At 38.9% G+C, this 13,220-nt stretch overlaps 1 protein-coding gene across 1 annotated transcript in view; it reads left to right on the top strand.

Moving 5' to 3' along the window:
• LOC139728309 (uncharacterized) overlaps positions 1 to 12,724 on the top strand; it is a 34,213-nt gene extending 21,489 nt beyond the window's left edge. The window contains exons 5-11 of the mRNA XM_071639257.1: positions 684 to 764; positions 2,414 to 2,528; positions 3,910 to 4,307; positions 5,220 to 5,465; positions 7,164 to 7,389; positions 10,226 to 10,334; positions 11,267 to 12,724. Coding sequence (XP_071495358.1) covers positions 684 to 764; positions 2,414 to 2,528; positions 3,910 to 4,307; positions 5,220 to 5,465; positions 7,164 to 7,389; positions 10,226 to 10,334; positions 11,267 to 11,309 — 1,218 coding nt within the window. The 3' untranslated portion in view covers positions 11,310 to 12,724. The remainder of the gene's footprint in view (positions 1 to 683; positions 765 to 2,413; positions 2,529 to 3,909; positions 4,308 to 5,219; positions 5,466 to 7,163; positions 7,390 to 10,225; positions 10,335 to 11,266) is intronic.
• Positions 12,725 to 13,220: the final 496 nt, after the last annotated feature.

Genomic DNA, 13,220 nt, shown 5'->3' on the forward strand with positions numbered 1-13,220 from the left:
ACACTAACCCTAATCTTAAAGACCTTAAAAGAAAGTATAGACTGCAACAATTGTCGCAGGAACACATGTTGTGTCACCATAAAAAGACAGTCTAAGAAATATGTCAATCCCAGAGATGCAATGTTGCAACAACATTGGGCAGAAGTGCATGATTTATACACCAAATGTTTTTCTGTCCCCCCCCCCAAAAAAAAAAAGAAGAAGAAAAAAAAAAGAAATGAACATGTACAAAGTGTACAACAGTAAATGTGGTGTCCTACTTGTACTTGGTGTGTACAAAATACAGAGTGTACATGATTCTATGATTGAACTTTTGGTGATATTGCATGAATGTGTTAATAGATGACAAGGTGTCGTTAAACATTTTGCAATTCATTCCTCTCCGGCTTTTTAAATGTTTGACCTCGATTAAAACTACACTCAAAAAGTGAAACTCCAGACTACCAAAGATTGACTAACTCCATGAACTCTTTTTTACAGACAGTATTATTTGACTTTGGCTTTGCCTGACTTTGTGGGGAAGTGAGGGGTCATACGATACAAAGGAATGTGACCTACTTTGTACATGTACGGGATGTCTGTGCAACATTACTGTCGGGAGGCTTTTGTGCACCTTGTTTGTGCAGTGAACGTGTATTGTATTTTGTATGTGAGCTCTGCTACATTCATTTCTCTGACTATAGGTGAGAAGACAACAGAGGGCAGTAGAACCGTTTGTTTGTCGCACGACGTCAACCTCTGGGAAAAAAGACGCATGTATGCAGGTAAGTCTCAAGACAAACTGTCTTCTAGTTTAAAGGGATTGTTTAGTTTTGGTTGAGACCTAATTTCAGGTTTCTATTGAAACATTTTTTGGTGAGATAATGAGAAACCTCTTATGAAATATGAAAGAGCATGTCAACATTTATTTGATGAAAATTGGTTTTGAAATGGCTGAGATATCCAAAACAGAGTGATTCTAATAAGTGTGGGACCCACACTTTATCATGATCGCTTTGTTTTACTTTGTTTTTTGGATGTTTCAGTCATTCCAAACCCGATTTTCATCAAATAAACTTTGAATTCCTCCTAAAATGGTATGCTCTGAACTATTTCATAAGTGTTTTCTTGGTATCTCGCAAAAAGTTAAAAGTTCACTTCTCATCTCCACCAATACTGTACTATCCCTTTAATAGCCCATTCTCTTTCCTCCTTCCCCTCCCACTCCAAATATTTTAGATCAGTTTCTAATTCTCTCTCTTCAAACCATAGACATTTGTGAAGGCATTGGCATAACATACCTGAAACATATTTCTTCATCTAAATTTTAACAAAGAAATGCAAAATTATTTGGAGTTCAAGAAATTCTTGATACACTGTACGTTGCCAGTGATCTTTGCTTTCATAAATACAGTTGAACCTCTCGTATCCGGACAAGTCGGGACCAGGGCTCATCCGGATAAGGGATTTGGCCGCATACGGGAGACTCAATGCTTTATACATGCACATATATACATACACATGTACTGATGTAGCCCATTGTAGTACCACATGTAGTAATGTGTATACTGCAACCTTTTCATTGTTACACTCAGTAACAGACCCCAATATAGAGGTTCATGTTTGCAAGAATGAAATCATTTTCTTTTATAAATTCTTGGGATGATTTACCTAAATAATTATTAAGAAATGTATCAAGTATATGTAATTCATTGTGTTTTACTGTTTGTGTAGGAGATCTCAAGGAGTTGGGAATCCCCCTTTCCTCCCGTAATTATTTTAAAAAAATCACGGCGAGATTGCGTCCGTATAATAGAGAGATCCGGATAAAGGGAAGCCGGATAAGAGAGGTTCAACTGTATCATTTGGAGTTCAAGAATTTCTCATGTTATACGTTGCCAGTGAACTTTTCTTTCATAAATATGGTGCACTTAAAATCACATAGGTTTCTCTACATTTCTTCTTTTTATTTTTCAAAGAGATAAGTCAAGCTAGAACTCTTCTTGAATCAATCACTCATCAGTTATTACTTCTTTTCATGAAGAATTAGGAGATGTAGAAAAATGTCTATTCTATATGTTTTGAATGGTTCATGCAGGACCTTCTCCTCCAAAAGAGTATGTGTGCAGAAACTCCAATCCTTTTTTCTAACCACAAGATATTAAGAACGAAACAGCATCTAGAGACATAGTCTCACTCATTTACAGACTTTGCGGTAGTCTAATCCACAGGTATAATGTTCACTGTTTCAAGGCAGGGCACACCATTGTGAATTATTACCATTATTATTAGTATCATTTTTTTTTTAAGTATGCAGATTGGGGCCACTTTTACTGACATAGAATCTCCCAACGTAAGCTTTTAGGAGGGATGTGATCTCTTTAATCATCTCTTTTAACACCGCAAAATGTAAATTTGTGGCATCTTCATACAGTTTCCAGATGACGAGCTGTCGGTCTTGCGGGAGGAGAACGAAGCCCTGAGGAAGGAAAACACAGAACTCCGAAACAAGGTGGACCGCCTGGTGGAAACTATCGCCCTCAATGATGGTAATGATGGATTCAATGAGACTGGTATTGTAAAACATGATATCGGGTATGAAAGAAAGAAAGATATTATTCAGAGGGGTGAAGGTTCAGGTGCCAGTTTCTTCACTTTGTCTCCCTCTTTGAGTCCCACTGGTTCCTTTTTCAGACATGTTTGTTAATTTACAGATCAGCGGTTGTCACTTAACAAATTAAGTTTGTAGAGGGAGACAGAGTGAAGAAACTCGCACATGATACCGGGTATTTTCGTGGCATGAAATTTTTGCGAGTTGCCTCTATACATAATATTCAATGCGTGTAGTGTAGACAAGTACTTTCTTATTAAGTGCACTTTAATTTTGCTAATCTTGGCTCTCGCGAAATTTGCATACTTAAAGCACTCGAGCATTCCTTGTTTTTCCTCAGTAGTTGGTTAATGTAGTTATCTATTGACTTCCCTTATTGATGCAGTTAATTTGTTGGTTGATTTGATACTTTGTGTGTATAATTTCTCAATGAATGAAGTCAAATGAATTGGACAGTTTGCAAACATATAGCAATGCGTGATGCAACAGGAATAGAGAACTACTTCCTTTACCATTGTGCACACTCTCATCTGATTTGCAACATACATGTATAGCAAGCTAGGAGTCTAAGTTGTGCACTATTATCGATACAAGTGGGAGATTGATGTAGGACTGTCATAATGCACAGACCTTTACTGTATATGGATGCCATCTTTCCAAGATAAAGCTTTGCTCTTTTTTGGGGGGGGGGGGGGGGGGGGGTGGGTGGAACAAGATAATGAGACCTACTCAACTTGCAAGGTGCACAAGCTATGAAATGCATGTAAAAATAAAACCTGAAAGTGTCAATACATGAGGCAGTCTTTCTGTGGATAAATGAAGAAACATCTGAAAAGAGGCATTCTGTCCATCACAATAGTTTCCAACTTTTGCTGCTACATACTTGTACTAGTGCTTCTCCAATACTGTCCCCTTATACTGTATAAGAAGTTATTAATTTTCGTGATTTTCACAATCACACTTGAACAGCAAATTTAACGACACATGAATATGTCGCCAGGCACTAGAGTAATAGTGCATTTATGTTTGAGTTGGTGTCAATTTGCGAAAACAGCATCTCGCAAAAATGTCCATGACCTCCTCATTCGGGAAAATATCTTTATGCAAAAATGACAGCTTATAGTATTATATTTCTACAAGTGCATTCCTGCAGAGAGTAAGGGAAGAGGAAAGAAGAAAGATTCTCAGCTATATATTAATGCAATTGTATGTGAAGTAAAGGGGAATACCTTGTGAATTTGTCACTACCTGTACATGGGTTCTATCATTGATGTAGAGACAGTGAAATGTTTGGTATTTTTCGCTGCTCCCCATTCCAGCTCTTCCCAGTCTTCTGGCTTCCCTGAGAGGGGAGCATCCCCAGGAAGCCGGCTCTGGTCAGGGCACCTCAGCCACACTGCCCGCTATCCAGACCCCCTCGTCCACTCCCTCCACCATCACCATCTCCAAATGCCACAGCCTGGCTAACGAGGAGCCAGCGGCATACACCATCTCGTCGACGCCCGGCGATGTCGACGGGGCACCGCCCATCTCCGAGATCGCCACGGTGATGGTTCCGCAGGAGGTACACGTACCAAAGTCCGGCGTGCCGACCACCGTCTCGCAGATGTCCATCGTGGACCGGATGGCCATCCCTCAGACTAGCCAGCCACCGGTCACTGTGGTGGAGCAAGAGCTCCTTCCACCCCTGACCATTCAGCAGGTTTCCCAGCAGCCGGTCAGTCTTAGCTTGTCCTCTCAGTATCATGTGACACTTTGAGCCATTTCTCTATCTGGAATTGATATTACTGCAAAACATCAAAGACTAGAAAGGCACTCTGAGAACACAGACCTCCGCCAAGCTGCTATTTCCACCTACATGTACAGTATATATTGTGATTACCTCCCATGATTTTCAAAAAGATTCCTTGATCCAGATGGTCATCTGAACTGTTACCAAAATTTAATTCTGTCTTTCTTGTGTCATTACCACCATTTCATCAAAAAAAAAAAAAAATTATATATATATAAAAATAAAGAATAAATGAATGAAAGCAGCAATCAACGTCTGTCATGTCACTTTTTGAGTTATTTTGCAAACACACAAACATACAAATAAGCAAACCAATGTGGCAAAAATATAAACTCAGCAGAGGTAACAATCTCATATGATTCTCCCTTTAACCCATAGCAGGAAACACTTCAGCAATCTTTCCCTATTGTTTCCATTCTCTTGCTATGAAAGCAGTATCATGTGGAGTTCCTATCAAACTCATTTGTGTTTAATACCAGGTATCAGGTTTGAAAATTTAATTTGGACTGGAACAACAATGACACAAGCAACGACCTTACCATTGACTTCAACATGACAGTAAAGTATTATTATTAGAAACTACACTTACAAGGCATTAATTAGAAGCATTTATGGTCAAACTCACCGTCTGCCTATGGGTCATTTATTTTATTGTGTGTTTGGTGCTACAATATGTTGTCAGTTGATATTAGCAAAATGGAACACCTGAGATAGGAATGTACTTCAGTTTGCTCCTGTTTTTGTTTGTTTATTTGTTTGTTTTTAAGAACATTATCTCAGTATATGACATATATCTTGATGATTAATGTTGGTGCCCTTTATTCTGTGTTGTTGTAGGTGCACATTCCAAGAGCACCAGTGGTTCCTGTTCTGGCGCCAAGCATCCAGATGACTTTAGCCAACCCGACACCAATGGTACCACCAGGGGCACCGTCCCAGCTAGCCATGCTGCAGCAGAGCCTGCCCAGTCAGGTCCCCCAGTCACCCTCCCAGGTGGTGCTGTCCGGAATGGCACCACCTACCATGCTGAGGATGAGGGGCAAGGTGCCACCACGAGCGGGGGGTAAACAGACGGAAGAGACGGTACGTCACCCCTCAGAAATTTTAGGGGAATTCCCAACTAGACGTGACCTCAGTATCTGACTGTGGCATGCTGAAAAACCAGAAATTTTCTCGTGCAGAAAACTGTTGCAGATTTTGCAATTATCCAAGATTTATGAAAATAAAAAGCACACGAAAGTTTTTTTTTTCCACACAATGCATCGAATGCCAGTGGCAGGGTGCGAAAGTTTCGTGCAGTGTAAAAGGCCTCGGGCTCCAATTCGCAAAAGTTTCATGCCACAGATATTTCTGGTTTTTAGAGTACCACATTATGTCTTGCTGGCTTGGTAGAGAGTCTCTAATCTGATCTAGTAATATTTCATACTGGAATATTTTTGCCCTGCAGACCTGGTAAGAAGTCATGGAACTCAACTTTGCATGCTTTCTACATTCTAGGACTTTAAATACGATATGTTTGTAGTTTTTATTGTAATTTCAGGTGTGCCTCGGGCAAGCTGTCTGTTTTCTTTTGTTTTTCTTCTTCTTCTTCTTCTTTTTTTTTTTGGGGGGGGGGCAGGTTGGGTCACAAGAAGTAAATTTGATTACTTTTGTACTTCTGTAATGTCTTTCACTTGTTTTTGTTTCTATATTTTCTTTGTTAAAAGTTTGTCTTTTATAGTTAGATTGTGACCATTAGATAGTATACAAATATTGACTGCTCATGAGGATGATGGTGGAAATTATCATTCCCGAAGTGCTTTTCATACCGACCCTTCTATCACCCCGAGGCGTTAGCCGAGGGGTGATGGAAGGGTCGGTATGAAAAGCACCGAGGGAGTGATAATTTCCACCACCATCCGAATACAGAGCAGTTAATATTTGTTTTATATACCTCATCGTTTAAGACTTAACCAAGATCTAGGGGTAGGCAAATACGAAGTAAATTCTAACTGTTAGGCCTAAACGTTAGCCCTAAAATCAGGCCACAGCCTGCGCTTGCTTGCATGGTTTTCGTGCATTTCGTACACTACCCAGTACGCACGGTACATTGTACTCACTCACACGGCCTTCGGCGAGCTCCTGCATAAAATCTTGGCAGAAGATTACAGTATACATCCAGTTTCCCGTCGCTCGTGTTTTAATTCGATATTTCCGACATGCTGAGATTTGTCTCTGCTTCGGGATCCTAAGAAATTCTAATTGCAAAGTGGTACGATCTTTGATCCAGCTCACTTCAAATCACGGAGGAGCGCTCGATCACCATGCCACGTTGAAACATGCCTGCTGTGCGCTAGGTGCGATGATTTTGCATGCGTTTATACGATGCGCGTAGTGAACGTCCTTGGGTGGAGGGGTTGCGGACACCGCGCGCGAAGTCTAGTGTACTTGTTATGTGTACAAAAGTCGCGGAGGGTTTACGAATTCTATCACGAGGGTTTTGCCTTTCTATCACGAGGGGTTTGCCTTTCTATCACGAGGGTTTTGCCTTTCTATCACTTATATGAGAACCCTAAGGCAAGATAGACGGGACTACACCTTGTCACGTGATATACTTTTGAACAATCAGTGATACGAATCTCACTTATGAGGTATATAATTTTACATGTCTCATTGGCCGAAGAATAGGGATGTGTGTCATTAAAGTCTGCCTTTTTAAATCCTTTCATGTAAACATACACCATGATTTTGCAAATATGAGACATCCGTTTTTGCTCTCCGATCTGCCCTGCGTTTCCACAGATTGAGATCACGCTGAGCAACCGGGTGAAAGTAGACAAGAAGCTGCTTGACCGCTGCAACCACACCAACTTCCGCAAGCTGACCTCCGACCTCCTGATGTGTCTCTTCTCGCGGAAGGTGCTGAGCCGGTCGACGCTGGGCGGGACCAGCCACTCCATCTCCAGGACGACGGGACTCCCAACCAACAAGACCCGGCTTGACCCAGACAAAGTGGAAGCGATCATTGGTGGGTATTGAGATGAAGCAGCAAACATCAGGCCCAACAGACAAATGGCACTGGTGTTCTGTAGGGGCTCTGCTCAGGTTCAGAATGGGGACTTTAACCCGTTGAGGACGGTTTGATTTTGCGACAACACGCATTTCCCATAGACACCTGCCCAAGTATACTCGGGACTCGTTCTCAACAGGTTAAAGGGATGGTGTAGTTTTGGTCAAGATGAGGGATTCTGATTTTAACTTTTTGTGAGCTAATTGTATACCACATTTGAAGTATTAAAGGATGATATGATATTGGTTGAGGTTAGACTTCAGCTGTTCACTTTTATGCGAGATAATCAGAAACCACTTTATGAAATGTTAAAGAGCATACAAATCTAAAGAGGAATTCAAAGCTTATTTGATGAAAATCGGTTTTGAAATGGCTGAGATATCCAAAAACAAAGCAAAACAAAGTGGTCTTAATAAAAGATGGGTCCCACCTTTTATTAGGACGTCTTTGATTTTGGCTATCTCAGCCATTTTTAAGACCGATTTTTATCAAATAAACTTTGAATTCCTCTTATAATTGTATGCTATTTCATATTTCATAAGAGGTTTCTCATTAACTCACAAAAAAGTTGGAAACCTAAAGCCCCATCTTAACCAGTACTATACCATCCGTTTAATCAAACAAAAAGCCTTGTGATCTTCCATTTCGCGAGAGGGTTAATTTATTTATTTATTTATTTATTTGTTTTGTTTCAGTAGGGTAGCTCTGTCAGTGGCTAAACACTGTTATTCTCAGAGGCCCTACACATATAATAACGTACATCACGAAATACATTGTAGACACATTTACCAAGAAAAATAACATAATGTACAATTACGGTACACTTACAACATGGCCAAATAATTGAGCATTGCGGAGGATGGTAGAAAAAAAAAAAAATAACATCATTTTTATCATTACAGTTCACTGGAAAGTGATATGCCAAGACATATCTAAGAAAAATCAAAATGTCTAGGTTACAGCACATGTATATATTGCATAATCCATAATTCTTCATATCACTTCAGATTACATAGGCCTAATTGTAATCTTTTTCAGAAACAATCAACACACAAATTCATTCATTTTTATTATTATATGATAACAGGGCCTTTAAAAACAGGCTAGCTAAATAAACACAAATTTCCTGCTCACAGAACCTTTCTTTCATTCATTATATGTAATTACTGAAATACTATAGCATATGAGAGAGAGAGAAAAAAAAATCCTGTTTCAATCAGTATCATATCTGATGGTGTAGAATTCGTAATATCCAACCATATGTAACATTGTTTGAGGAAATAAAAAAGTATATGGAAACGCTGTCAAACAAATGAAAAAAAAAATCATTTCATACACATTATTCTGAACAAAAAAAAATACATTACTGGATATCATTTTGTACACAATCCATGCATAATGAAACGTACATCATGATATGAAATACAACACTAGAGATCACAGGATTCATATGAAGAAAAGAATAAAAAAATACTCTCAATATTACATCTGCAGTCGGAATTACTATCATTCCATATATCACTCTCAATAACACCGTTTTAACACAAAAAATACTATACAAAACATACTATTTGTCTCTTACACTTGAATAACACAGTATTCCTGTTACTCTTGTCTTTCAGAAAAAAAAAAAATTCACTACAAAACATTTGGCACACAAACTAATATCATATGAAAAAATGAAATGAAAAGGAGAAAGTCAATTAAAAAAAAAAAAATGGATACTTTGTAACCCAGTTATTTCGCTCATTCTCAAGTACGTCTCACCATCTCCTCCAGTACAGATTTGTAAAAGCTTGTTTTGAGGATGCCTGTTTAATATGATTTGGGAGTTGGTTCCAGATTATTGTTGCTTCATGGGAGAATCTGCGTCTTCCCATCTGTGTACGAGTTTTTGGCAAGATTAGACCCAAATTTACAGCACTTCTAGTTCTGTGACTATGCAATGATTGAGACTGGACAAACATGTTTGACAGATAGCACGGTGATTCAGTACTTAGAGCATGGTATACCATTTTGCTTGTTAATGTAAATTTAAATCTGCTATTGTTTGCAGAATGGCCAGAAATGAAGCCGTTATTGATTATTACAAAGATGGGTTATCGAGCATTGTACAGAAAGCTCATGTGCTACTTTTCCGCAAGAAATTGCGACCGCACATAACACATACTTTCATATACTGAGTATCTGATGCTAGAATAAAAGTATGGGACAGCTTCTTGATCGATCCAAAGAAAGCTTGTGTGTTGCTGTCCATGTATCTTTAATAATTATGATCATAGGAAAATCAATTCTATTCCATGTTTGAATCTAAAACAACAGGTAGGATTTGAAATATTTACAGTAACTGTATTAATACCATATATTTAAATATATTTTTTTAGTGAAGTTTTTTCAGAAATAAAATGTGTAAAGTCTCCTGGTATGTAACATCTGCAACACAGTGGACTTTTCTTATATCATTCAGTCGTGTTCATAGAACTGGGTCCCGTTGCATAAAACTTTTTTAGCAACCTTAAAAAATTCAGGTTGGGATTTGCCCAACCTGAATTTTTTAAGGTTGCTAACCTAAGAATGTAAAATCCGTTGCATAAAAACTCTGGTTGGGAGCTTCCAACCGGAATTTTGTGATTTCAACCGGAAAAAAGTCCGGTTGGAGTTTTATGCAACAGGCCCCTGGAGTAATAAAGTACATTGTGATGCAAATTGATACAATTATAGGATCATGAGCATTTGCTCAAGCTAGACACAACTTACATTCCAGCCTGATTATCCTTTTCTGGTCATCTTGTAGATTATGTCCAGCGAGTGACCGGTGTACCGGTCAGGGCAGTGAAGGATGCTATCCGCACCAAGCTGAATAACGAAGCCAAGCGGATGCACCGGCAGATCATTTTCAAGAGGTGAGATTGGTTTTAGAAACAAATCATTTGAGAAAATTGATTTGTTGAGAGAAACTTTACTTTTCATTTGACAACTATTGCTTAGACTATAATACAAAATGCAACTTTGGAATTATGATTTATTTGAATCAAACGCATCAAATTTCAAGTTGATTTGGTGAGTATATCAAGTCAATACAATCGTACGTATGTGTCAAATTTGAGAGAGTAAATTTTCAGAAATTTCTCAGCTTTTGTGCTGTCCTGCCAATATACATTGTATTGCTGGCATCATTATTGTAAAGTCAAAATTTTTGTGTAACCATTACATTTTGACCCTTGAATAAGTACCATGTGTAAGTAGTAATGTGAAGATTTAATGTCAGAGAAACCAACATGTATCTTCTGGTGGGACGGTACAAATAGATACCTTGTGGAATAGGAAAATCTTGTCCTGATTTACGAAAGACTGGACTGGAATTGCTCATGAGTTTGCTGTGAATGCAGCAAGAGATTCTGCTTTGAAACATTGATTTAAAGGTACCGTTTACCACAGGGAGCAGTGATTTAAAAAATGTTCGAGTTATCACATGTGATGCATATGTGTAGGTCTGTAGTATCACAAAACATCCTACCATATAAAAAATTTTGAATAAAGTCTAAAATATTAGGAGATATCACTATTTTCTCACTAAACCGTAACTGTAGACGGTTTGGTCTAGAAACAGTGCTATTTTGACTATTGTTCATATTTTGTATATCTAACAATGCTCAACATTGATTATACTGATTAACTTTTTTACACTGGTTGTTTCTATCCCTAACACACATTTTAGAACTATTTTGAAGCATTAAAACTGGGTTTTTGTTTCATCTGCAAACAGTAAAAAATGTCGTTAAGATTCTAGTCTTCTTCATATCTTGTGATCATTTACATTTGTCACTTCCAGTAGGTCGGTGCACTATCCGGGAGCAGGCACTGAAGACCCTACATAAAGATTTGGAGCTGGCGCCACTTCAGCTGTTTGTCTGGTAATTCCCAGGACAAGTCTGCCCCAAGACCATTTCTTCCCCCCTCCCCCAACCCCTTGTGCGCGGTAGTCTTGCCCACTAGTCTGATTATTTGAAGTCCTAGATTCTCCGTAGGTGTGAGTGTAAACACAAAAGAGGACTTGTGTATTAAAACTAAGGAGCAAATCTCTATTAAATCAGCTAATCATGGTGACTAGACATTTCAATTTTGTGACAGAGATATAAAGCGAAACAATGTAGCTATATTGAAATCAAGATATGCAATTTCCAGGCATTTTTCATGCATATTCGGTTTAATATGCATCCCTTTCCTGTCGTATCATGTCGACGTTAGCCCCAGCACGGTATGTGCAGTAGATGGCAGCTGTGAGTCTGTGTATTTGTTTATTTGTTTGTATATCTTTTTAAAGTGTATTGATGCCAGGAGTAGTTTTGACCCTCTGTGTTGTGCTTAGCCCCACTTTAATTGGACTTTCTTCCCAGCACCAAAGCACTATAAATGGACTTAATTTGTATTCCCGCTTTCAAAATGAAGTGAATTTTTTTTAGATCATTGACTTTCGGCTCTGCTTCAACTCAAGACAGTGTGAATTTTGCAGATGACAATCTCTTTTATGTGTCAGTCAAATACCAGTCAATGGTTGGATAAATGTGATCAAATGTTCACAGACCCTAGTTCACATGATAGCAGACCTTGGTTCACATGACACTTGACCATCGATCACATGATCATGTGAATTTTGCAGATGACAATCTCTTTAATGTGTCATTGAAATACATGTACTAGTCAATGGTTGGGTAAATGTGATCACATGATAGCAGACTGTTGATCACATGATAGCAGACCTTGGTTCACATGATACTTGACCATCGATCACATGATAATGGCTCACATGATAATGGACCATTTTTGTTCTCCCATGGGCATATCACTCTTAGGAATGTTCACATGAGGGAGAACATTTTGATGTACAATTTGTAAAATGAATGGTGAGGAGGAATGTAAAATGGACAAGCCTGTTTTGTGTAATAATGGTATGTAGCTATGGACACGCTCTGTCCACTGGAGGCCCAAAGACAATGAGTTTAAAGCTGCATTCAGCTGTCCATACTTAGAATAGCTTCATGTGGGCTTGTTTGCTGTGCTGCAACACTTGCTAGCACAGAAAGTCCAATGTGAAGGTATAGATGAGGTTCCGTTGACGTCATCAAGCTATGCCGAGGGGCAAAAACTGTATGTGGGGGCCCCTGTACGCATGAGCGAGCGCATAAGCATTACATCCCAGGTCCCATGAGGCGGCTATGTTGTACAGTTGTGCGCTAGAGCTATGCACTTTAATATACACATGATTTGTTTTTGCCCTCAAGCAATGCGTCATTTGATGTCACAGAACCTCGTTTATATCTGATACTTTCCTGTGAAAGTACTTGAAATAGCCCATAACACACTCCATATTATGATGTGCGTTTTTGGGAAGGTACTTACTACTGTATACGCCGAATATTTCGCGAGGTTTTAATTTTCGCGAATGTCGTGATTCAGCTGCTTTTTCGCGAAATTGAAAACACGCGAAATTGAAAACACGCGAAAATATTGACTCTGATGTCAATATGAATGTGACGTACGCGTATACATTCTCTGTTCAGTACAGGACTCCACGATCGCGAATTTAACCACTCGCGAAATTGTCGGGAAGTCCCGATTCTCGAAAATTTAAACTCGCGAAATATATGGCGTATGCAGTAGTTCGAGGATGTTATCGGTCCATATTCTAAAGGAGCATTTCAAATCCTCTACAGTGGTCATTGTCTGCTTCCCCACCCACACTGGTCATCTTCTGTATGAATTTTATCTTATAATGATGTTCCTAGTGC

The sequence above is a fragment of the Diadema antillarum genome, unplaced genomic scaffold (assembly GCF_040938485.1).
Source record: "Diadema antillarum isolate AM-2024a unplaced genomic scaffold, OU_Dant_1.0 seq00000172_RagTag, whole genome shotgun sequence".
NCBI classification, from domain to species: Eukaryota; Metazoa; Echinodermata; class Echinoidea; order Diadematoida; family Diadematidae; genus Diadema; species Diadema antillarum.